Source organism: Cherax quadricarinatus, chromosome 27, assembly GCF_038502225.1.
Source record: "Cherax quadricarinatus isolate ZL_2023a chromosome 27, ASM3850222v1, whole genome shotgun sequence".
Lineage (NCBI taxonomy): Eukaryota > Metazoa > Arthropoda > Malacostraca > Decapoda > Parastacidae > Cherax > Cherax quadricarinatus.
The window spans coordinates 28,860,598-28,888,097 of record NC_091318.1 but is presented as its reverse complement, the minus strand read 5'-3'; the positions used below and the strand labels follow the sequence as shown (position 1 = coordinate 28,888,097).

At 42.2% G+C, this 27,500-nt stretch overlaps 1 protein-coding gene across 3 annotated transcripts in view; it reads right to left on the bottom strand.

Moving 5' to 3' along the window:
- LOC128691149 (ras-related and estrogen-regulated growth inhibitor) overlaps positions 1 to 27,500 on the bottom strand; it is a 64,282-nt gene that overhangs the window by 11,400 nt on the left and 25,382 nt on the right. For all 3 annotated transcript variants that reach the window (XM_070089184.1, XM_070089183.1, XM_070089182.1), the window contains exons 3-5: positions 26,286 to 26,384; positions 18,605 to 18,661; positions 9,762 to 9,835 (exon numbers count right to left, since the gene is read on the bottom strand). In XM_070089184.1, the coding sequence (XP_069945285.1) occupies positions 9,762 to 9,835; positions 18,605 to 18,661; positions 26,286 to 26,382 (228 nt within the window). In that variant the 5' untranslated portion in view covers positions 26,383 to 26,384. The remainder of the gene's footprint in view (positions 1 to 9,761; positions 9,836 to 18,604; positions 18,662 to 26,285; positions 26,385 to 27,500) is intronic.

Here is a 27,500-nt window from a genome sequence, read left to right as displayed (position 1 = left end):
ACTAGTGGGGGTTGTAGGTGTACTAGTGTGTGTTGTAGGTGTACTAGTGTGTGTTGTAGGTGTACTAGTGTGTGTTGTAGGTGTACTAGTGTGTATTGTAGGTGTGCTAGTGTGTGTTGTAGGTGTGCTAGTGTGTGTTGTAGGTGTGCTAGTGTGTGTTGTAGGTGTACTAGTGTGTGTTGTAGGTGTGCTAGCGTGTGTTGTAGGTGTGCTAGTTTGTGTTGTAGGTGTACTAGTGTTTGTTGTAGGTGTACTAGTGTGTGTTGTAGGTGTGCTAGTGTGTGTTGTAGATGTGCTAGTTTGTGTTGTAGGTGTACTAGTGTGTGTTGTAGGTGTGCTAGTGTATGTTGTAGGTGTACTAGTGTGTGTTGTAGGTGTACTAGTGTGTGTTGTAGGTGTACTAGTGTGTGTTGTAGGTGTGCTAGCGTGTGTTGTAGGTGTGCTAGTGTGAGTTGTAGGTGTACTAGTGTGTGTTGTAGGTGTACTAGTGTGTGTTGTAGGTGTGCTAGCTTGTGTTGTAGGTGTACTAGCGTGTGGTGTAGGTGTACTAGTGTGTGTTGTAGGTGTACTAGTGTGTGTATTAGTGGGTGAACTAGTGTGTATACTAGTGGGTGTACTAGTGGGTGTAGGTGTCTAACATATTGGTATATATAGCTCCAGGTTCCTCCTCAATCTTCTTCTTCCCACCCCACCCCCACCCACCCCTTACCTCCCCTCTTCTGTGGGTGCCAGGAGGGGCACTGAGCCACTGACCTTGGCACACATATACACATACATAGCTATACATACACATGTGCACCTACAAGCATGCACACACACGCCTGCACAGAAGTACACACTTACATAGGTAAAATATACACAATCATACACACATACAGAAACACCTGTATGTATACAAAGAGAAAAAAATGCCAATACTTGCGAGAAAATTTGTTAGTAAATCGTCCCTTTAGACTTTAGAGGGTAAAAAAAAAAAAACATAAACGTAACACTCTGAGCACCTTCAATGAAGACGTTTCGGTCCTGGGGCTCTTAGTCACTTCAAATATGCGAGGAGTATGAGGGAAAACATGCTATAGAGAGCACTTGTGAAACATCTGGGAATCTTTCACCGTTTTACTCTGTATTGGACTGAGGCCACTGATTGGCGAAACGTTTCCTCAGTAAAGATTCCAAAATGATGCCCATGTGTCTCGTTCTTTAACTTATCGGGTTTTTAAACTATTTATATCACGCTATATGGGGACAGGATGCAGGAGAGTAGTAGTAGTAGTAGTAGTAGTAGTAGTAGTAGTAGTAGTAGTAGTAGTAGTAGTTAGTAATACCGGTAGTAGCAGGTGCAGGACGCCGGAGGTAGAGAAGAGTATCTTATTGCTGTATCACGTGACAGTCCTGGGAAAGCATGGTCAAAGATCTTATGTGCTAAGGTTGTGGAAATGTTATAATTGCCAGCTTTGTGAACGATGGTGTTGGAGATAGCGACGAGTGATGCTTCAAGGTAATCACGTCCCCTTAACGCCTCATTCCAAAACATGTTAAGTCCGTCGTTGTTTCAGTGAATGACACGCGTAAGAAGTGTTATCCCTGTTGCAGGTATATCTGCATTCATAAATTCTAATGGACAACTCTCTCCCAGTCTCGCCCATGTAGATTTTGTCACACTGCCCACAGGGGGCGTAGACTCCTACTTGTTTAGTGGGAGAATTGAGTGGGATATTTATGGTCCTAACTGAAGCAGTGGCAATAGTGGCGATCAGGATATCGCTCCTAGCAAGAGCTATTACAATGTGTAGTATCGGGTTATCTTTATTGTAGACGTTTCGCCATCCAGTGGCTTTATCAATACAGATTCTTTGGACATAATAAGAAAACTGAAGAAATATATACAAAAGATGAGGTAATCAGTCCCTCAGCCTTGGAGGTGGTGTTTAGAGCACCGTGATCGTAGAGTTTCTACGACCACGGTGCTCTAAACACCACTTCCAAGGCTGAGGGACTGATTACCTCATCTTTTGTATATATTTCTTCAGTTTTCTTATTACGTCCAAAGAATCTGTATTGATAAAGCCACTGGATGGCGAAACGTCTACAATAAAGATAACCAGATGTTGCACAAGTGTCTTCTTAACTTTCATCTTGTCGGTATTATATACCTGTCTTGCACAACAATGTGTAGTGTTACGTCACTGCAGAGTAACACCAGAACTCTATGGTTACATCTGGCGGCCAGTGCTTTGTGTAGAGTGGAGAACTTAGATATTGAAAGAATCTGCTCTATAATACCATACACTGCGTCATGGTTCTGGTATGTTGTTGATATTGTAGTCCTATACTCACAGACGTCTGAATATACAAGTGCCCATGTAGAAAAATCAACAACGCGAAACTAACCATCAAGTTTACACTTCAACTCTATGGTAAATTGCCTTTTCTAAACACTCTCCTCTGCAGCACTCCTCACACCATGACTCCCATACCAAATACAGGAATGACATAGGTTTTATCCTGAGGGCTCTGTGCATTTCCAGCCGTGAATTCATGAAGAATATGCATGCATTTTACAGACATTTACTCCTCTACATTTATCTTATTTTATCCAGGATTGCAGACGCAAAGCTCAAGCCATTCTACACAAACCACTGGCTGCTAGATGCAACCAAAAAGTTCTTAGTGTTACCCTACAGTGACGTAGCCACACAACATAATGGCTCTAACTATGAGCAATATTCAAGTCGCCACTATTGCCACTGCTTCGGATGAGAGTCCCCAAGAAAAAATCCGCACTCAGTGCTTCCACTAAAGAAGTCTTCACCATTGCGTCTGGGCAATGTGACGAAAATCTGCATGAGCGAGACCAAGAGATACTTGTTTATTAGAATTTACGAATACATATATGCCTGCAACACGGATGACACTAGTTACACATGCAATACACAGAAACTGATGGACATATCATGCACTGAAGAATAGATGCTGAAGTGATCTACAGGTAATCAGAGCAGGATTAAAGTATGGGCTTTAGGGGTTGTAATCCAGGGGCCTCCAGAGATTAAGTGATAAGTGCTCACAGTTACTGTTGTAAGTTTATAATTATAGTACATTATTACATCACGTATATGATAAAATGTTGACTGTTGTCATTTTTTTCCTTTTGAAAATATTACTGGGGTCATCAGAGTACCTATAGCCCAGGGGGTCTACAAAATCTTAACTCGGCTCTACAGGTAACCACGGTCGAGGTGACGTGATTGCCCTGAAGCATCATTCATCGCTACCTCTAACACCATCGTTCACAAAGCTGGCAATTATAACATTTCCACAACCTTGGCACATAAGATCTTTGATCATGTTTTCCGAGGAATGTCACGTGATACAGCAATAAGGTAAACTCCACACTAGCGTCTTGCACCTACTACTACAAGTGAATATTAATGCTATCCTTCCCTGCTTCCTGCCTCTATATATAACCTGTCTGTTCTCTTACTCATATATTGGCAGTAATCAAGGTGCCAGGACCGATACATCTTCAGTAAAGGAGTCCTAAGTGAATGCATCTGTGTCCTTTTCCCCTCCACAGTAAGTTGTTAGGATTTACTGCCTTACTACTACTTAAGTCCCTACTTAACTCTGACGACATACTGACACTCAACTCAATCCACTCGTCTATTTATTCCACGCGTAAATATTTCACCGTGTTTTCTTGCACTAGTCTCATCACTGCTTGCCAGGACATAACGCCCACACGGGTGTGGACATAGCCACAAGTATGCAGACAATAATAAAGAAAATACAGACGTTGTAGAACAAGCTTTTACTGGAACAACCTTTCGCTCTGTGTAGAGGTTTATTAAATCTTGGTAGAGCGAAACGTTCTCCCGATAAAGGCTACTTCAGCGTACTTGTGTCTCTGCCTACCTACTGGCGGGCACACCCAGATAGTTTGTCTCACCTTTTAAAAAAGTAGGATCGAGCCTCTGGTACTCCTTTTGGAGAATGTCTCAAACGGATTGAGTGCTTTACCTAAAAAGTTTCATTTCTATCGGTCATAGGCCCTTACGACTGAGTCATTCCATCTAGATTCTAGATAGACGGAGTCATGCCCTCTAGGAAATAAAATGGAATGGGTGAGTCCTCTCCTTAGGAAAACATAAATACGGAATGGGAAGTAATTAAGAGTGATCAATACCAGGAGCAGGTGAGTAGCTGAAACAGGTAATAAATTTAAATTAAGTGAAGTTTAACTAAAACCATATGTAAGTCTTGAGAGAGAGAGAGAGAGAGAGAGAGAGAGAGAGAGAGAGAGAGAGACTGAGAGAGAGAGAGAGAGAGAGAATGTTGACGCTGTTTATATTACAAGGTAGTTAATTATTGCAATTTCACTATGGCAGTAGTTACACCCCATGCCCAGTTGTTAGGGACATCACTGAGGACGTCATTCCAAAAACATCAGGACAAAAACTTTGCAGATTCGGAGAAAAATACATATTTACATCATTGACATACGTGAAGCTTGGGTAAGCCTGTTTGGTAGATATCTGGTATTAGAGGGTCTTAAAGATTGTGAAGTGGGGAGGCTTTGCAGCAGAATTTAGTGATGTTGGGTTTTCATAATTTAGTTGTAAAAGTCTTGTTTGAATGACGGCTGAAGTCAGCCTTAATGATCCCTGAAGAGCTGAGTCAACAGACTTAAGTCTGAGCAGTCATATGCTTCACACACTTGTAGTGGGAGGGGAGGATTTTTGCTCTCTCTCTCTCTTCCATTCTATTTTCTTCCCTCTCACTCCTCATCCCTCTTTCATCTTGCTCCCTTTCCCTTCTTCTCACGTTTTCCTTTTACTCCTCTTCCTCGTATAGAAGTCATCCTCCTGGGAAAATAAACACAGTTCCTACAACGCAAGTCTAGATGTTTAGGTTTGTGTGTTTAACAGGATGTTCCTGGGGGGGAGAGAGAGAGAGAGAGAGAGAGAGAGAGAGAGAGAGAGAGAGAGAGAGAGAGAGAGAGAGAGAGAGAGAGAGAGAGAGAGAGAGAGAGAGAGAGAGAGAGAGAGAGAGAGAGAGAGAGAGAGAGAGAGAGACTCTCTGACCGCGGGTTCAATCCCGGCCGGGGTATGGTTTGAGAGAGAGAGAGATTAATATTAGTGATTTAAGTGTTGGATGATTTATTATTCTCCATTACTATCTACTACTATAGGAAGGTCATTACTAAGGCATCACGTCACCTGTACACCACCAATAAAGAATACTTTAATACTTAAAATAGAGATTACATCAAATTCTCAGTATCTACACTGAATGCATATGAATTCCAGTGTACATACTCCGATATTTATATACCTTCCAATGTATATAACTTCGCCATTTGTTACGACTTTGAGGTACGATAATACCGACTTTCTGTGTTGGGTAATTCGGAGATATGTCAAAGAAACAATCAGGGAAATGCACAGAGCTATAAAAGGAGGTGGAACAAATGGCGGAAATAGTGTTTATCTGAATTTTGGGGAAAAATGGTGAGTAACACTTGAAAGATTTGGGAGAAAAATTCTATAGTTTAGGCTGGCAGGAACTGTGGTAAACAAATGTTGGTAATCCTGAGAGAGAGAGAGAGAGAGAGAGAGACAGAGAGTTAAGATAAGATTTCGTTCGGATTTTTAACCCCGGAGGGTTAGCCACCCAGGATAACCCAAGAAAGTCAGTGCGTCATCGAGGACTGTCTAACTTATTTCCATTGGGGTCCTTAATCTTGTCCCCCAGGATGCGACCCACACCAGTCGACTAACACCCAGGTACCTATTTGCTGCTAGGTGAACAGGACAACAGGTGTAAGGAAACGTGTCGAAATGTTTCCACCCGCTGGGAATCGAACCCGGGCCCTCCGTGTGTGAAGCGGGAGCTTTAGCCACCAGGCCACAGGGACGTATTCATACATGAAAGCACAGACCAACAGGAGACAGTTCGGTACTTGTCAAATGCATAATTCTGTAGACCACTGCTACCAAGCTACCTGTTGATGGGTTGTGCAAATATCGCCCCGTTCCCTTTTAGGCCCGGCCCTACACCAGGACTGACCTGTTGGTGCTAGCTGGCTGTAAGCGGTCCAAGCATCACAGCCTGACACTCTCATAAAACAACAGTCTCCCTCTACCCTCGAGACATTAGAGGCAGCTCAATGTTACTTCTCTACATGAAGTTTAGTTCAGCTTCCTGTGCATCATCACTACGATCTCTAAGCTCTTGAAGATGAAAAAATTACTTTTCATTTACATTTCGATTCGAGTAAAAGTGGGCGAGGTCCATATTAATGGGTTTTCCATTAACATCTAGTTTGATTTGGGCTGCCTGTTTGGTGAGGAGGACCTCCAAGACAAGCAGTGTGCTCACTAAATTATTCTACTGGATGAATTGTACTGAAGATTCAAATTGGTTGACTATTAGTTAATAAAGCACTGTAGTTAGTCTTTCCATCTACCATCTTTTACTTATCATCTACTACGAAGAAATGGTAGAGGAAGACTATACATAGTGGGGACTTTTAGAAAAGTATCATAAATCCTAATAGGCTGAGAATTGAAAAAAAAATGACGAGTAATGAGGCAGGCCCTAGAGTAGAGCTCACACTGATTATATACACAGAGAGATGTATGTCTCAGCGAATATATACTGAGAGATGTCTGTATCGATGTGTATACGAGTACACAGAAAGAAGTGTAAATCGCAGTGTGTACGCAGAGTTCAATCCCTATTTTAACATTGAAAATATTATTGATTTTAAAGTAGGGGAGCAATGCTCTCATGCACAACCAAGGACAGACGACGAGCCTTAATTCAGAGTTCAACCCCCACACAAGCATAACCAGGAAAGTTCACCTTAGTTCTCTTCAACCTATTTCCCTTCAACCTAGTTCCTTTCAACCTAGTTCCCTTCCCTTCAACGTAGTTCCCTTCACACTAGTTCTCTTCAACCTATTTCCTTTCACCCTAATTCCCCTCACACTTGAGGGTGTGGGCCAGAGTGATGTAGTGTTGGTTGGAGTGTGTGTTTGATGGCGCCAAATATGAGGCGAGGTTCACGATCCTTTAACACTCGTGTAGCCGTCCATTAACGAATGCTTAATACTGTCTGCCCACCCCAACCCCACCACTTACTCAGCACTCCCCCCTAAAAAATGGAGCCATAGAAAAGGACTTTACTGTAATAAAAAAAGACGGCCTTCCATAATTTCACTGAGATGTTCTAAATCGACAGTTCTCGTACGTAACTGCAGCAGTTTATCGTGATAACTGCCTTACTCTTTTATATCATGACAAGATTGATAGAGAAAATAAACGAGTTATTTGATAGTAAAATAACCCAATTGACAGCCTAGGCTCTTAAGTTAAGCCAGTTGATAACAGCTTGAGTTAAAACCGTTTTTCTGGGGGGTGAGGGGAAGGGGGAATGGAGAAATTTTAAATTGACGAAATTTCCTCCATGCTAGTCTTGCAGGTGACAGTGAGTGGTGATACTGGTGAAACCCAGACAATACAATTGTCTGTATAAATGTAAGACCGAGTCCTGTCTTGGGGGCTATTTTTATTGAGTAATTTGTGTCTTCCTACATTTATTCTTGTTTTCCTTAGTTGTATTATTGAATTATAGAAAAAAAAAGAGTTCACATTTTAAATGGGGGGTTTCTAGCGCTGAAAAGATTATGGCCGGGGAAAATAACAGCTGGGCTGTGACACCTAAAGGCCACTGCGCACAACCGGCACAAACAGCCTGACTGATCAAATGGTCAACGAGAACGCTTGGACTTGGACCGAGCTGGTGGATCATCGGACCAGCAGCAGCAACAGCCTGGTTGACTAGGCAAGTACCAGACGAGCCTGGCCTAAGGCCGGGCTCCGGAAGTAGAAAAAACTCTCGGAACTCAAAGACATATTAAAGGTATATAGGTCAGTCTTACTTAATAGTTCCGTACAACAGGTCTGTGTCTGGAGTTTACCTGGAGAGAGTTCTGGGGGTCAACGCCCCCCGCGGCCCGGTATGTGACTAGGCCTCATGGTGGATTAGAGCATGATCAACCAGGCTGTTACTGCTGGCTGCACGCAAACCAACGCACGAGCCACAGCCCGGCTGGTCAGGTACTGACTTTAGGTGTTTGTCCAGTGCCTGCTTGAAGACTGCCAGGGGTCTACTGGTAATCCCCCTTATGTATGCTGGGAGGCAGTTGAACAGTCTTGGGCCCCTGACACTTACTGTGTTGTCTCTTAACGTGCTAGTGACACCCCTGCTTTTCATTGGGGGGATGTTGCATCGTCTGCCGAGTCTTTTGCTTTCGTTATGAGTAATTTTCGTGTGCAAGTTCGGTACTAGTCCCTCTAGGATTTTCCAGGTGTATATAATCATGTATCTCTCCCGCCTGCGTTCCAGGGAGTACAGGTTCAGCAACTTCAAGCGCTCCCAGTAACTGAGGTGTTTTATCTCCGGATTTATGATGACAGAAATACAAGTATGAAGAATAATAATTCATGTAAGATATTTTTTCAAGACTTAATAAAAACTGAACCTTTTTCTTTTATTGGGAGTGATTTCCGTACGTAAAATTTGGAACCAGTTCCTCTAGGAATTTCCAGGTTCATATTATGACACCTCTTCCTCGCCTGTGTATCAAGGGACACAGGTCTAGACACTCTCGACAGTTTCTACCGATTAGGTGTTTGACTAAATTTATACAGACAGTGAAGGTTCTCTGTACACTCTTTAGATTTCCAGTTTCGCCAGCCTTAAAAGGGGCTGTTAATGTACAGCAATATTCCGGAGTAGAGAGAACAAGTGCTCACCTAATTGTGGTTGCAGGGATCGACTGATAGCTCCTGGCCCCACCTCTTCACTGGTAGCTGCTAAATCCACTCTCTCCCTGCCCCACGTACTTTATCATACCTCTTAAAATGATCATATCTCTTAAAATTATGTGTGGATCCTGCCTCCACTACATCACTCTCCAAACTTTTCCACATCCTGACAACTCTATGACCGAAGAAGTACTTCCTAACATCCCTGTGACTCATCTGTGTGACTTACAAAGGACTATCATTGGCCTGATTATCCTCGCAGCAGTGATATTGATACAGGTGATCATTAGTCTCGGGTGAGCGGCAGGACAGGTAGGAGTCATTTACAACAGGTCAGTTATATAATTCAATAAGATAATCCTTAAAATTATGCATCATCCTGATATTAGATGTGGATGAAAGTCATGCTGCTGTACACTGATTGATGTGCTGTTCTGGCCTTCTGTCCAAGTTCTGTGAATACCCTTCACGCCCAAGACACCTGTCTTACCTACTCTTAAAGAATGGCTTCAGTTCCCTTTAATATTCACTTCATGCTCACCTTTCTTTTTCAGCTGTGATAGATGGACATATCGAAGTCAAGACATAACCAGGGGAGATATGATTACGACGTACAAAATACTCAAAACGTCGCGACAGGTTAAAACGCACGGACAAAATAATGTGCCACAGAGGTGTTAGGAAATCTTTAGTTTCTGGGTGGCTAAGAAAACTTAAGGCGAGGAAGTATTGGAGGAAGAATTACTCAGCAACTTCAAGTATAGGAGGTACTAGTATGTGACCTGAAAGACTAGGAGTCGATTCCTAAAAATTTAGAGGCGGGGCCAAGAGCTTAGATTCGACCCCTGCAACTACATCAAAGCACACTCACACACACACGGGGGGGGGAGGGAGGGGGCAATAATATAAAAAATAAATAAACTGACCTTGTTACAGGTGTCGAGGATCTCAAACAAGACAGCCTCGCCATCTACCAAGATCTCGTTCCTATATCTTTGTTCTGCAAAACAGAGAGACACATGTAGCTTACCAAGCCTCATTATCATTATTAATATATCTGTATATCCTTGAAGGAGCTCTGATCTCAGAGCCATACAACACCTGGGAAAAGAGAGTTAATCACGTTTCATCCAATAAAGGGAAGGACTGATCTAATTGACATCAAGAGCCTTTAACCGGGAACAAGGCGCCACCTTCCCTTCCCTTGAAGGGACAACTTTGCCAGTATATCATTCCTACATGCCTTCCAACAATATTTTCACGACTTATACTCTGCCAGTGACTGAAACATCTCTATATATAACCACCCTAGTGACCCCACACACCGTTTTCTACAAGCACAACCTCTCATTTTCTTATGTCAATTTCCAAATGTTGTGTCCAACGTCAATATGTTAACTGCGCTTACTTCCCAAAATGTTTATCATGAATCAACAACCTCATCATCGCTTGATCTGGAACCTACTCAGAACTCACTAAATCCTGATGACTTCTGGAGAGTGGACAGGACAACTATCCATTTTTTAGTTGTTAAAATCCTTAATGTCAAACGTACCCTGAAGTTTCAAGTCTACATGGTAACATTGACTTCATACATCTATTTTCCCACTATGACAATCCGCTAAAAGTGGGGGTTGTCACTAGGTTTTCCTACAGAATCTGTAGTCTAGAGTTTCTCATCAAGAAACTGAACTTCCTTACTTATTTCTTCGTCAACAGCCGACGCAAATCACAACGTATTTAGTGAATAAGCAGCGACTCGTCCTTCCAGTTAGTGACATGGCCAACCAAATTTCAAATACATTGCAGTTGTCACCCCGGGGAAGTCATTCGGGATATTACCAGTCTAATGACCCATATCCAAACAACGATCAATGGCCATACCAGGCCATTGATTGCCGTTTCTAAATTACAAAAATACGGTAGTTTCAATATTTTAAGTATGTTGGCCAACCTGGTGTTACTCTTTTATGACACCGCTGTCAAGTGACCCGACCGGCATACAGGTCAATTCGAATCTGAGGACGTCGCTCGCTTACTCAGGTTAAGCACCGCAGGGTATGGTTAATTACTGAATGTGTGACTGAGTTGCCAGCTTTCCCACAGTTACGTAGAGTTGTGTTTCCGAGAGGGTATAACACATGTTAAATGTTTCATATCTCAAAGCTCTTTCTTAATACGAAAAACTCAGACCACTGAGTCGGGCAAGGGTAAGCCACTGATGCTTGTCGTGATTCACCGAAGGTTCTTTGGTGCTTCACGACAGAAGGGAGAGATGCTCGACCTTCACGTTTTCTTAAGAGTTAAGGACACGTACAAGTTAGGATGCAATCTTGCTACGCCCCCACTCATCAGCTCGTATGCTAAAAAAAGAGAGCCAATTTCTTTCCCTGACTAATAAAGTAGCTTGCTGCGAACTCAGGGCCGTCTAGTATTTATTACTTGGGTACAAATCGAGTCCAGTATTTTCCTTTTTATAGTTATAGGGCAGCAGGTGCTCGGGCAGTGGGTTGAATGAGTTGAAACACCTTCATTGCCTCTCACGTCGTCGTAGTTGAGATGGACTCTGTTCTCCTGGTATAAAACAGAACCAGGGTTAGTATCTTGACAAATGCTGTGGGTTGTCTAGCACTTATGTTCAGCATAATCTATTTGGCAGACGTTAGAAGGCAGGGGTCCTGGGGTGAATCAAGGCAGGACAAAATACGTTACCCTGTTTCAAAAAGTGTTTGAAGTATGAGAGTACAGGTAGGTAGCACATATAGTTATATCTTTATTATGCATCTCCATACCCATCCTGTGGGCAGTAGTCAAAAGATTACAGAGGCATATAATGGGTCCAGTCACTGGGCCGGAAAGTTTTGATAATTGAGCAAGTTATAGTGGTAATGAACTATTTGCGAATTTATATTTGGTTACAATCGTAATGAGTTATTTATGTAGATATAAATTAAGTCACACACACAAGTTTAAGTGGTAATGCGTTATTTAATTAGCACATCGTTTCTGGCGTCTCATGTGTCAAGGAGACACATATCGCACGTAAACATTAGTGTGTTCGTTAACCCCAGTACTAATAGGGGTTACTTGTACCTCAGTGGTAAATCGTTCAGCTTACAGCGGAAATGACTGAAGTTCGATTCTCGCGGTCGGCGAGACGCATGGGCAAGTCGCTTGCTTCACCTGGTGCTTGACTTGGGAAGTGACCCACTTGAGTGATAGATGGTAAAAAGACTCCGGTTACAAACGAAATTACATAACTTTCTTACACACACACTAGTGGTGGTAGTGTGAACATGAGTGATGGTACTGTTAGTGTGTGAACATGAGTGATGGTACTGGTAGTGTGTGAACATGAGTGATGATATTGGCAGCATGAACATGACGGACTGTTCTACTTAACATGGTCAGAAAATAAGTGAGTTATCATCAGTTCGAGTCGAACAATAAATTTATCAACAACAATGAGGAAAGCTCGACGGGAAAAATATATTTAGTGGCCGAGAAGAGGTAAGAAGGAATGGAGAAGTGGAAAGAGATAAAAGAGAGAATAAGGAGAGTTAATGCTTACATACTTAGTGTCATTAAAGGCGACTTACCCAAACAATGCTGCACAGTCCTGAACCTTGCATAACCTCTGGCAGGCATTCCATAAGTACCCCATTTCTCTCTCTCTCTCTAAACAGAGAGAGTCAAACTCGCAAGAAAATGAACCGACTAAATTCTTTCCCAAAGCGACCTGTCTCGCCTGAATAACTCATCAACTCATTTTTAGACATCGCAAAAGTCAGTATGTGTATAGTAATGTGCGGACGGGAAAGACAGACAGCTATGAAGACATAATTTATAGTACAAGCCGCCATGCTTGCTTGTCTGCCACGCAAATATGGTAATAAGGATAATGCAAAATATCGATAAAAATGAACAGTGGTCGATGCAGAAGTGAATTCCATATATATATATATATATATATATATATATATATATATATATATATATATATATAATATATATATATATATATATATATATATATATATATATATATATATATATATATATATATATATATATATATATATATATATATATATATATATATATATATATATATATATATATATAATCAATTGGACAGCATGATATCAGGTGTTGAATTGATGTCAGGAACGTTGGCAGGGGTCACAGGATTTAGAAGCGTATAGGAGATTACAGTGTGACAGAGGTTGGCAGTGTGCCAGTGTTGTTGGCAGTGAGTGAGTGCAGGCACTGCGTGACGTTGCTAGATTGTGTTGGCACGATGTCAGAGGTGTTGTTAGTGAGATGGGCCAGTGTAGTGTGGCAGTTGTTGGCACGGCACTTCAGATGTTGGTTGGGGCATCAAACATGCTGAAACTTTTTGAGAATTCTTGGCACCCTATCAAAGGTGTTTGTAAAGTAACAAAGGTGTTGGTACAGGTAGAATAGTCGTGTTGGTAGGAAGAGAAGACATAAAACAATCATTAATAATAATAATAATAAGTAATCTTTATTTCTACAAGTACATGTACAAGGTATACAGGCCTAGCTGACATCAATGACATACTACTATATAGAAAACCCCTTGTTATGCAGAGCGTTTCTGGCAAATTAGGTCAATCTTGTTCCTAGGATGCGACCCACACAAGTCGACTAATACCCAGGTACCTATTTTACTGATAGGTGAATAGGGACAGCAGGCGTTTTAAGGAAACACGTCATAATGTTTCCACTCGTACCGGGGATCGACCCCCGGACCTCAGTGTGTGAGGTGAGTGAGCTCACACACTAGCACTGCAGGTAGGCTAATTATTTTAGCACTGGAAAGGAACTGAGTGGTGGATATATATATATATATATATATATATATATATATATATATATATATATATATATATATATATATATATATATATATATATATATATATATATATATATATATATATATATATATAAAGAGAAAAAATGGCAATGAGTTAAAAGAAAATAAGGAATATGAGAGAGAGAGATAGAGAAAATGTACATGTTTGTGCAGGGGTCGAGTCTCCTATGCGCGAGTGTGAATCACAGCAGAGTTGTCATCGCCACCTTCCCTGTCACCAGTTTTATTATAACGAGTAAGTTGCAAGTGGCCGGGAGGGAGGGGCACTCATGTGGTGGGATTCTGAGATATAGCACCCTTTGTGGGTTGAATTATGGCATCATGTGCCCTAGAGACTGGGGTGTGGGGTCTAGAGAGGTTGAGGAGTCTTGAGGAAGAGGAGTGTTTAGGGGTCTGTGGGGACTGGCGTCAGGGGTCTGGAGAGGGAATTACCAACATATTGTCAGACTCGTGCTACAACCCATGCTAAATTCTTGCTGCTTGAGAAGATTAATGTGACGTGTGTGTGTGTGTGTGATTATCTTAAGAAAGGCCCTTTTAGGTTTGTAACCTCTTCTGCCCCAAATGCACACACTAATATGACAAGCCACAGGTATTCCCAAGTTTAAACAAGTCTCAAGAAACATCTTAAAAATCTACGAAGGGCCGGAAGAACTAAACAAGTAAGATCATAAGAAATCGCCGTGAAGGAGCTTCAGTTTTCAGGTATACTGAAGACACTCCCAGGGGTCGTGAAGTCGCCTGGTCAGGATGGTACACACTCAGACGTCAAACATAGCAGACATGCGGTATTAGACACTGATTGAGGAGACGTTTCGCCCACTGGGAGGCTTTGTAGCACAAAGTATGTATGATGGGTTCAGTCAGGTTGTGGGTAGAGTTTACGTAACGGCAGCGTCCTTCTTAGGTAAAAATGTGTTAGGTCAATTCAGGTCTGATGCCTTTGGTTTCTTGAGATGATTGTGCTTGGTGCGGGAGCTAGTTGTATCACCCCTTTTCGCAAGCATATTTGTGTTCACTCTTTGCTTTGTTTAATGGTTCATGGAGATTTCCTCCCATTGAGGGACAGGGGTTCGATTCTCAGACGAGCGGAAATGTAGGGCATGTTTCCTTTAACTGTCCCTGTTCACCTAGCAGTAAGTAGGTAACTGGGTGCTAGGCGACTGGTGTGGGTCGCGACTTTATAGTTACCTTGGGTTACTAGCGTAAATAATAGCCTGTCCCCACATGGAGTAGCCTAGACTCGAGCTATGAAGTCACTATGCCACCAGCATGTGTTGTCCTCTTTGTCATTAACTTTTCCATGGTGTAAGAAGTAATGGCGACGACATTTCGGTCCATCCAAGACCGAAACGGCGTCACAAGTTTCCTCTGACCGAGTGGGTAATGCTTTGAAAAATAAAATTGTGTACATCCGCCATAATCTGCCTTCCTGGGAAACACTGCACCGGTCTGGAGCATATTACTTTGTCTCCTACTGTTGAAAAAGATTTTCACAGCCTCTCTGCTGCAAGTGTGTTGGGTATGTAGGCTCTAAAAAATTGTAGGTAACTGCATTCCTCGAGGAAAGCTGGGCTCAAGGTTCTATAGACATATATGATGTGATGATATATTATGTGTCTAGCAAAAAATATAATTAATAATAATAATAATAATAATAATAATAATAATATCATAGTATGCCCGAGGGAGACATTCTCGTATTTTCCCAAAATCTATCAACATTGTGACATCACCTCAAAATTATAATATATTACAAATAATGGTTATAATCATAACCATGATTTTTAAAGAGGTAGACAGTAAGCCAGTGGAAGGTCTCGGTCAGATGAACAAAAGCTCCAGCTGTGGGTCATCATATGACTAAAACCAGCGTAAGGAAACACTTCTCCTGTTTCCTGACAAACATTATACCTACCTACCTCAAAATTATACAGTAAAATAATTTACCCAACACAACTACATTCACGCCCACAACACACGTCAGCAACGTAAAATATACATACCTACAACACCCCACGCCCACATTTTTTCTGCGTTACCATAGACACCCACCTTGCCTTCACGCGTCATCAGTCATGCAAATTTAGGCTTTTCGGATCATTAGCTAGCAGGCATCACTCTGGTGCCAGATTTACAGTCACTACTACTATACGGCTAGATGGAAGATATGTCTATATTTAGGCAAGAGTTCTTGGGCGTTCCAAACCAAGGCTATGTTAAGTGTATTTATAGAGTGGATACATTAATGTCAATTGCTGTAACTGGAAGGTATTTTCTACGAAAGCTGAGTCACTGGGCAAGAAAAAGACAGGCTGCGGAATAATTTTTTATTGGGACAATGTTTCGCTCTGTGCAGAGCTGTCATAACTTGATAAAACTCTACAGAACGAAACGTCGTTCTTGCAACAGAAGCTTGTTCCAACAAGTGTCTTTCCTTCACTGTTGTGAGAATACTGAGATCACAAACAGGAAAAGGCAAAGGAGGGTTCTCAGGGAGTCCTAAGCACCTTACACGGGTGATGACACTAATGGGTGCTGCCTTTCCATAAACATAAAGATAAAGGAAGATTGGAGACGGAGTACAGAGGGAGATCTGTGAGTAATCATCATACTGAATATATCACCGAAGCACAGGGGAATTACCAATAAACCCCTGGCTGCCTTCAAGAGAGAGCTGGACAGATACATAAAGTCAGTGCCGGATCAGCCGGGCTGTGGCTCGTACGTTGGACTGCGTGCGGCAAGCAGTAACAGCCTGGTTGATCAGGCCCTGATCCACCGGGAGGCCTGGTCATGAACCGGGCCGCGGGGGCGTTGATCCCCGGAATAACCTCCAGGTAAGGATACCTGAAGGATGTTTTCCGGGGTTAACGTCCTCGCAGCCTGGTCCCAGACCAGGCCTCCTGATGGATCAAGGCCTGATAAGGAGCCTGTGCGAGGCTAAGTTATCTCAGAATAGCCTTTAGGAGCCCCAATACAGAATGATGTAGGGTTCTGTACCTAATATAGTCAGTCATATACTACTTAGATATGCAGCATGAGCGTGGAACCCCCATCTATTTTGATACATAAAAAGTTCTGAAGGAATGCAACAGACTACTGCGATGAGAAACTAAAAAAAATGAGCCAGATGACTCTGGAAGAGAGCAGTACTTCGTGAGACGTGATTACGACATATAAGATACTCAAAATATCATATTGGGCAGGTATGGACAAAGAATGCTTTATACGCAATAACCAGAAACATGAGATGGGGATATAGCAGGTAAAAACACAGACAAGCCCCGAGAACATTAGTAAGTACTTTTCAGCCTCAGGGCAATAGGGTAGTGCAACGAGGTAGGCGAGTAGCGGAGGATAACTTTCAACACAGTTTCAAAAGCGGGTATATTGTCGAAGGGTTCTAAGTGGAGAAAATGCTAAATGATAACTCACAGAGACAGTAAACACGTATATTGAGAATAAATGAGTAGGAAGCCCAGCCTGCAGTCTTACGTCCTGTCTGTCTGAGGGTATGTGTCAGACTCCTCACAGCGGGGCGTCCAGCAATTCAAAGTCTGCTTATCTGATAGTATTTGAAGTCCGTGGCACCACAGCTAACGTATTTGAAATTGTTGACATTATTATAACTCAAAATGCCAGAAACTAGCAATGCCTCCCGATGAAGCTTAAGATAAAGAGACCATGAACCAAGACTTGGACTTAACCCCAACAAACGTATCAGCGAAAACACTCAGCCGTCCGGTACCCTTCATTGGTTCAATAATGAAATGAGATGGTTATCCTTCACAGCTGCTCTGTGGCACTTCGGGAAAATTACAGCCTAATTGACACTAATTCGACACTGACAGACAGTTATGAGCTCTTTCTGCCAAACTTAAATAACCTATAAAGTTAAATTGAGGAGCCATCAAATGCTGTGAAGCTGCATGCTATGTTAGCTCGCTAAATCAAAACACAGCAGCCGTGATACCGAATACCTTGATGCTAGTGAAGGGCTCTTTATCTAAGGAACTCGAGGTACCCTTCCTTTCTTGGGATTATATATATATGATTATGTTCCAATCTCTCCTAGCGCTATATGACTACTAAGAGTTTAGCGCTTTCCCATAATTACAACATAATTAACGTAGTCGATGGAAACGTTACGAAAGTATTATATATAAATTAAATTTGCGGACACACCACCCACAAGAAGTTTTATATATAAGTGAGGCTGTAATATCTAAAATATGACATGATTTCAGAGCTGAAAAGGGAAGAAAAAATTTTTATTAGGAATACTGACCCGAAGATAATTACTTAACATAACCCAAGATTATTAAACTCATTAATAAATCAGGATAACTCAAGAAGGTTGAGCACTATGGCTTATTTCCATTGTGGTCTTCTGATCTTCTTGCCCAGGATGCCACCCACAACAGCCGGTACCTACTTACTACCAGGAGAAGCGGGATAACACAAGCTAGGAAACATACCCAAAGTTTCCATTCAAATATAATAATAATAATAATAATAATAATAATAATAATAATTTACTAGCTACTAAAAATAGGCACACAAATAACGGTGCTAATTGTTTTTTGGAAGGCTGATGACTTACTATTATAATTTGTATTATTATTTAGAACACCAGATTATAAGAGGAACGTTCAACCTTACTCAAATTGAACAACGTCAATATAATCACAAATATAGAAAAACAATACTACCTCATTGAATATAACAAGAACAAGTTATAAATAAACTATAACAAGGTATAAAAAAATAATGCCAGAATTATCAAGAATAAAAGTTCTACCTGTTTAGAACATCAGAACTGGAAAAGAACATTATATATATGAAAATTTGGTGAGGAACATACCTGCCTGGTGATCGTATTCTCCGATGTATCTCTTAGTGAGGAATCTGACGATCAGTGCTGAAAAACAATAAGCCAGATGTGAAATATACATCAAACCAGCTGTGAAACACTGTCATCTGTGAAATAAACATCAAGCCAGCTATGAAATAAGCATCAAGCAAGCTGTGAAATATACATAAAGCCAGCTGTGAAATATATATCAAGCCAGCTGTGACATATACATCAAGCCAGTTGTGAAATATACATCAAACCAGCTGTTAAAGAAGCATCAAGCCAACCGTGAAATGTACATCAAACCAGCTTGAAATATACATCAAACCAGCTGTTAAATAAGCATCAAGCTAGCCGTAAAATATACATCAAGCCAGCTGTGACACAAACAAGAGAAACATTAAGCCATCTGTGAATAAAAATTGTGTCAACATTTTACTACTAGGAGTCAAATGTCTGTCTGACTCTCCTTCCCAAAATATGGTTATATTACAGATACAAATTTTTATTTCTTGACAAATGTTACAATGTTACAATGAGTGATTTACATTTAATTAAATGTTGTTAGGTTCAAAGAAAGCCACTAACATGCCTGAACATTCCGGGCAGATTAATGCAAGCTTACAGATTATTTAAAATTAGACATAGGTTATTGAGTGGTACATTTTAATCATTCATTATCACGATAGAACTAGCCAAAATATTATAATTAACTGGGAGCTAGTTAAAGCAGAGGAAAGAATGGGAAGGGATGCACTATGCTGGTCAGCAGAGTTGTAATGTGGAAGAGAGATGAATGGTGAGAAGGGACACCTGTTTACAGCACAGGATATTTATCAAAAGAAATGTGTCCTTTAATAAAGGCGTTTCCCTGGTGGTTATTATTTGTTGTGCTGTTGGGTGGAGTGACAAGACGAGGTGATATGCCAAGAATAACACCACACAGGTAACCAGAGGATTTAGGAAACAAGAATGACGGATTTATGCCTTAAAGTGGAATAAAGTTGGAAGCTTCTTGTTGAAGCCTAAGGTAATTTTTTCAAAAATTATAAACTTAACAACTAGAGCAATACTACTACTACTACTACTACTACTACTACTACTAATAATAATAATAATAATAATAATAATAATAATAATAGTTTTTAATTACATGCTCAAGTTCTATTTTAATTTCTGAAAATACTTAAATTGCATTCAGTAAGCAAGTCACACAGGCTGAGTTATGTGTTTGGAGGCAGTATAAAGTTGTCAAGGAGTTCGGGAGAGTTACACTAACAGCTTTTGTGCCTTCAGTATTGTGGAGTGTAGTGCCTACAGTACTGTGTTGTGTAGTGCCTACAGTACTGTGTTGTGTAGTGCCTACAGTACTGTGTTGTGTAGTGCCTACAGTACTGTGTTGTGTAGTGCATACAGTACTGTGTTGTGTAGTGCCTACAGTACTATGTTGTGTAGTGCCTACAGTACTGTGTTGTGTAGTGCCTACAGTACTGTGTTGTGTAGCGCCTACAGTACTGTGTTGTGTAGTGCCTACAGTACTGTGTTGTGTAGTGCCTACAGTACTGTTGTGTAGCGCCTACAGTATTGTGGAGTGTAGTGCCTACAGTACTGTGTTGTGTAGTGCCTACAGTACTGTGTTGTGTAGTGCCTACAGTATTGTGGAGTGTAGTGCCTACAGTACTGTGTTGTGTAGTGCCTACAGTACTGTGTTGTGTAGCGCCTACAGTATTGTGGAGTGTAGTGCCTACAGTACTGTGTTGTGTAGTGCCTACAGTACTGTGTTGTGTAGTGCCTACAGTATTGTGGAGTGTAGTGCCTACAGTACTGTGTTGTGTAGTGCCTACAGTACTGTGTTGTGTAGTGCCTACAGTACTGTGTTGTGCAGCGCCTACAGTATTGTGGAGTGTAGTGCCTACAGTACTGTGTTGTGTAGTGCCTACAGTACTGTGTTGTGTAGTGCCTACAGTACTGTGTTGTGCAGCGCCTACAGTATTGTGGAGTGTAGTGCCTACAGTACTGTGTTGTGTAGTGCCTACAGTATTGTGGAGTGTAGTGCCTACAGTACTGTGTTGTGTAGTGCCTACAGTATTGTGGAGTGTAGTGCCTACAGTACTGTGTTGTGTAGTGCCTACAGTACTGTGTTGTGTAGTGCCTACAGTACTGTGTTGTGTAGTGCCTACAGTATTGTGTTGTGTAGTGCCTACAGTGTTGTGTAGTGCCTACAGTACTGTGTTGTGTAGTGCCTACAGTATTGTGTTGTGTAGTGCCTACAGTACTGTGTTGTGTAGTGCCTACAGTATTGTGTTGTGTAGTGCCTACAGTACTGTGTTGTGTAGTGCCTACAGTACTGTGTTGTGTAGTGCCTACAGTATTGTGTTGTGTAGTGCCTACAGTACTGTGTTGTGTAGTGCCTACAGTATTGTGTTGTGTAGTGCCTACAGTACTGTGTTGTGTAGTGCCTACAGTATTGTGGAGTGTAGTGCCTACAGTACTGTGTTGTGTAGTGCCTACAGTACTGTGTTGTGTAGCGCCTACAGTATTGTGGAGTGTAGTGCCTACAGTACTGTGTTGTGTAGTGCCTACAGTACTGTGTTGTGTAGTGCCTACATTATTGTGGAGTGTAGTGCCTACAGTACTGTGTTGTGTAGTGCCTACAGTATTGTGGAGTGTAGTGCCTACAGTACTGTGTTGTGTAGTGCCTACAGTACTGTGTTGTGTAGTGCCTACAGTACTGTGTTGTGTAGCGCCTACAGTATTGTGGAGTGTAGTGCCTACAGTACTGTGTTGTGTAGTGCCTACAGTACTGTGTTGTGTAGTGCCTACAGTGTTGTGTAGTGCCTACAGTACTGTGTTGTGTAGTGCCTACAGTACTGTGTTGTGTAGCGCCTACAGCACTGTGTTGTGTAGCGCCTACAGTACTGTGTTGTGTAGTGCCTACAGTACTGTGTTGTGTAGTGCCTACAGTATTGTGGAGTGTAGTGCCTACAGTATTGTGTTGTGTAGTGCCGCCTACAGTACTGTGTTGTGTAGTGCCTACAGTACTGTGTTGTGTAGTGCCTACAGTACTGTGTTGTGTAGTGCCTACAGTATTGTGTTGTGTAGTGCCTACAGTGTTGTGTAGTGCCTACAGTATTGTGTTGTGTAGTGCCTACAGTGTTGTGTAGTGCCTACAGTATTGTGTTGTGTAGTGCCTACAGTACTGTGTTGTGTAGTGCCTACAGTATTGTGTTGTGTAGTGCCTACAGTACTGTGTTGTGTAGTGCCTACAGTATTGTGTTGTGTAGTGCCTACAGTACTGTGTTGTGTAGTGCCTACAGTACTGTGTTGTGTAGTGCCTACAGTATTGTGTTGTGTAGTGCCTACAGTGTTGTGTAGTGCCTACAGTATTGTGTTGTGTAGTGCCTACAGTACTGTGTTGTGTAGTGCCTACAGTACTGTGTTGTGTAGTGCCTACAGTATTGTGTAGTGCCTACAGTGTTGTGTAGTGCCTACAGTATTGTGTTGTGTAGTGCCTACAGTACTGTGTTGTGTAGTGCCTACAGTACTGTGTTGTGTAGTGCCTACAGTGTTGTGTAGTGCCTACAGTACTGTGTTGTGTAGTGCCTACAGTACTGTGTTGTGTAGCGCCTACAGCACTGTGTTGTGTAGCGCCTACAGTACTGTGTTGTGTAGTGCCTACAGTACTGTGTTGTGTAGTGCCTACAGTACTGTGTTGTGTAGTGCCTACAGTATTGTGTTGTGTAGTGCCTACAGTGTTGTGTAGTGCCTACAGTACTGTGTTGTGTAGTGCCTACAGTACTGTGTTGTGTAGCGCCTACAGCACTGTGTTGTGTAGCGCCTACAGTACTGTGTTGTGTAGTGCCTACAGTACTGTGTTGTGTAGCGCCTACAGCACTGTGTTGTCTAGTGCCTACAGTACTGTGTTGTCTAGTGCCTACAGTGTTGTGTAGTGCCTACGGTATTGTGTTGTGTAGTGCCTACAGTACTGTGTTGTGTAGTGCCTACAGTACTGTACTCACCTAGTTGAGGTTGCGGGGGTCGAGCCCGAGCTCCTGGCCCCGCCTCTTCACTGATCGCTACTAGGTCACTCTCTCTGAACCGTGAGCTTTATCATACCTCTGCTTAAAGCTATGTATGGATCCTGCCTCCACTACATCGCTTCCCAAACTATTCCACTTACTGACTACTCTGTGGCTGAAGAAATACTTCCTAACATCCCTGTGATTCATCTGTCTTCAACTTCCAACTGTGTCCCCTTGTTACTATGTCCAATCTCTGGAACATCCTGTCCTTGTCCACCTTGTCAATTCCTCTCAGTATTTTGTATGTCGTTATCATGTCCCCCCTATCTCTCCTGTCCTCTAGTGTCGTCAGGTTGATTTCCCTTAACCTCTCCTCGTAGGACATACCTCTTAGCTCTGGGACTAGTCTTGTTGCAAACCTTTGCACTTTCTCTAGTTTCTTTACGTGCTTGGCTAGGTGTGGGTTCCAAACTGGTGCCGCATACTCCAACATGGGCCTAACGTACACGGTGTACAGGGTCCTGAACGATTCCTTATTAAGATGTCGGAATGCTGTTCTGAGGTTTGCTAGGCGCCCATATGCTGCAGTAGTTATTTGATTGATGTGCGCTTCAGGAGATGTGCCTGGTGTTATACTCACCCCAAGATCTTTTTCCTTGAGTGAGGTTTGTAGTCTCTGGCCCCCTAGACTGTACTCCGTCTGCGGTCTTCTTTACCCTTCCCCAATCTTCATGACTTTGCACTTGGTGGGATTGAACTCCAGGAGCCAATTGCTGGACCAGGTCTGCAGCCTGTCCAGATCCCTTTGTAGTTCTGCCTGGTCTTCGATCGAGTGAATTCTTCTCATCAACTTCACGTCATCTGCAAACAGGGACACTTCAGAGTCTATTCCTTCCGTCATGTCGTTCACAAATACCAGAAACAGCACTGGTCTTAGGACTGACCCCTGTGGGACCCCGCTGGTCACAGGTGCCCACTCTGACACCTCGCCACGTACCATGACTCGCTGCTGTCTTCCTGACAAGTATTCCCTGATCCATTGTAGTGCCTTCCCTGTTATCCCTGCTTGGTCCTCCAGTTTTTGCACCAATCTCTTGTGTCGAACTGTGTCAAACGCCTTCTTGCAGTCCAAGAATATGCAATCCACTCACCCCTCTCTCTCTTGTCTTACTGCTGTCACCATGTCATAGAACTCCAGTAGGTTTGTGACACAGGATTTCCCGTCCCTGAAACCATGTTGGCTGCTGTTGATGAGATCATTCCTTTCTAGGTGTTCCACCACTCTTCTCCTGATAATCTTCTCCATGATTTTGCATACTATACATGTCAGTGACACTGGCCTGTAGTTTAATGCTTCATGTCTGTCTCCTTTTTTAAAGATTGGGACTACATTTGCTGTCTTCCATGCCTCAGGCAATCTCCCTGTTTCGATAGATGTATTGAATATTGTTGTTAGGGGTACACATAGCGCCTCTGCTCCCTCTCTCAATACCCATGGGGAGATGTTATCTGGCCCCATTGCCTTTGAGGTATCTAGCTCACTCAGAAGCCTCTTCACTTCTTCCTCGGTTGTGTGCACTGTGTCCAGCACATGGTGGTGTGCCCCACCTCTCCGTCTTTCTGGAGCCCCTTCTGTCTCCTCTGTGAACACTTCTTTGAATCTCTTGTTGAGTTCCTCACATACTTCACGGTCATTTCTTGTTGTCTCTCCTCCTTCCTTCCTTAGCCTGATTACCTGGTCCTTGACTGTTGTTTTCCTCCTGATGTGGCTGTACAACAGTTTCGGGTCAGATTTGGCTTTCGCTGCTATGTCATTTTCATATTGTCTTTGGGCCTCCCTTCTTATCTGTGCATATTCGTTTCTGGCTCTACGACTGCTCTCCTTATTCTCCTGGGTCCTTTGCCTTCTATATTTCTTCCATTCCCTAGCACACTTGGTTTTTGCCTCCCTGCACCTTTGGGTAAACCATGGGCTCATCCTGGCTTTTTCATTATTCCTGTTACCCTTGGGTACAAACCTCTCCTCAGCCTCCTTGCATTTTGGTGGCTACAGTATTGTGCTGTGTAGTGCCTACAGTACTGTGTTGTGTAGTGCCTACAGTATTGTGTTGTGTAGTGCCTACAGTACTGTGTTGTGTAGTGCCTACAGTATTGTGTTGTCTAGTGCCTACAGTATTGTGTTGTGCCTGCAGTACTGTGGAGTGTAGTGCCTGTAGTATTGTGTAGTGCCTGCAGTATTGTGTAGTGCCTGCAGTATTGTGTAGTGCCTACAGTATTGTGTTGTGCCTGCAGTATTGTGTTGTGTAGTGCCTGCAGTATTGTGGAGTGTAGTGTCTGCAGTATTGGAGTGTAGTGCCTGTAGTATTGTGTAGTGCCTACAGTAATGGGTTGTATAGTGCCTACAGCAGCAGTAACAGCTTGGTTGATCAGGCTCTGATCCACCAGGAGGCCTGGTCACAGACCGGGCCGCGAGGGCGTTGACCCCAGGAACTCTCTCCAGGTAAACTCCAGTAATGGGTTGTATAGTGCCTACAGTACTGTTGTATAGTGCCTACAGTACTGTTGTATAGTGCCTACAGTATTGTGTAGTGCCTGCAGTATTGTGTAGTGCGTGCAGTATTGTGTAGTGCGTGCAGTATTGTATAGTGCCTACAGTATTGTGTAGTGCCTGCAGTATTGTGTAGTGCCTGCAGTATTGTGTAGTGCCTGCAGTATTGTGGGAGTACAGTAAATAATGCTTGCCTAACACCTAAACTTGCTGAGAGCTTCGTACAGCTTCTTGACTCCTTATTAAGTAACTGTAAATAATAGTTTCTTGCCCTAGTTTATTACATTGTCATCTGGCAGTGGGCTGTCACAGTGCTTCTTGGCTGGGGTCGTAAAGTCGGAGTTAATAACCATGCCAAAAAGTCCTTTCCCACTTTTGCCTGGTGTACATCAAGAATTTCAGTGTAGAGAGAGATTGTTCAACATGTAAAGATATAAATCATGAGGTGTGAAGTCGGGAAATGGTGCACTGTCAGATTTAACAAACTGGTGGAACAGAGCACTTGGCAAGAGGAACACGTTATGTATCAACCCTTCCAGCTGCATCATATGTAGATATCTTTCACATGTTTATCTTGAAGGAGACTAACTCTACTTGACAAGTGTTTAACGCGATATCTGAAGAGTTTTCCCGAGCATGAGTTATCCCACACATAAGATCATAATAGCTTATCACATCTGTTTTTCAACACAAGTTCACACGGCTGGATGTCCAATATGGTTGACTAGGTTAAATCAGCTGATTTTATTAACGTAATTACTAAATCTCAGGAGCTCGTCAGTCGTGACATGGAGTGCTCTCGAGGTGGAGACGGCGGGTACATGACATTACCATGTGAAAATAGTTTGAACATAATGTAGAGGTAACATAGAAACATCATAAAATTCCATAATGCAGTGATTCTTCAAGACCAGCGGTTGATTAACCAGTTATGGGTCGTCATTTGGTAAAAAATCAGTCAGAAGACACTTGCTGTGTTTCCTGACAAATAAACAGCCAACTCGACGTTGAACAGAACATATATACGATGTGGCCACAACACATAAACAAGATGTTAACTCCACATAAACAAAACGTTAATACAAGGTAAACAATGTGTGAACACAGGAGGGACACTCACCACTCTTACCGACACCCGGGGCTCCCAGCACTGCAATCTTCACCTCGGAAAGTGATGACTTCTTCCTCCGGATGCCTCGCATGGCGTTGGTGCTCATGGCTGAGGGAGGTGGAGAAGGCAGTGACGTTAGTGTTTTGTGTCCTGGAGGAAGGCAGGGAGTGACGTAGGAAAAATACTTTACAAACTTGATTTCATGATCACAGCAGAAGTTAGTAGTTTATTTCTTTATTATGAACTCCATACTAATCCTGTGGGTGGTAGCCGAAAGATTCCAGAAGCACGTAATGGGTCCAGGGACTGGGCCTCAAAATTTTGATAACTAAGCAACTTACAGTGATAATGAACTGTTCATATGTTTATATCTGGTTCCAGTCGTAATGAGTTATTTATGCAGACATAGTCACAAAAATATTACAATGTTAAACAGTCCAAACGTAGATCTACGTTCACGTACGTAGCGCTCCGAACTTTCTGTTTTACATGCTTATGTGAAAAAAATAGAAATTACGTTCGGAACGCTAAGCACTTGAACGTAGATCTACGTTTGGACTGTAAGATCTATAGTGTTGAATTATATATATTACCTTATATTTTAACAAGGTATGCTTGAATTTAAACAAGTGGTTATTCGTTATATTTACACTAGACAATATTAGGGTATTTTTCCAGATTGAATTGTTATATGCCACTGTGGATAAAATACTTTGACATTTTGTGAACAAGCGTTGAAATACACCACATGCAAAATCCTGTTGTGTTTTGTGAGTGTAGTTGTGCTGCATGAACTTTTAGTGTATTATACACCGTCTGCAGCTCATCGTGTGAGTGGTAGCGCAAAAAAATATACAGAGGTCACAATGGGTGTCAGACCCTACTAAGCACTGTTACATCGCTAGAAAGAAATGCTAGCCATTTCATATTTTACAGTTACTTCATATAGCTGCACACAGTACAGTAAGGAATGCCATTTCAAAAAATAAAAAAAAATAAATAAAAATACCACTAAAAACATTGGTCATAACCGAGTTTTAATCTATAAAAACAGTTCGTGCATCTAGGCGATGCAAAATGTGGATACAACCTCAAGATTTTAGATATCATTAACAATGAGGTGTTTTGTCAGATCCTGTAAGATTTGCATGGAGGTGTTAGGTTAGGTCAGGAAACAGGATAAGTGTTTCCTTTTGTGGGTTTTAGCCATATGATGACTCACAG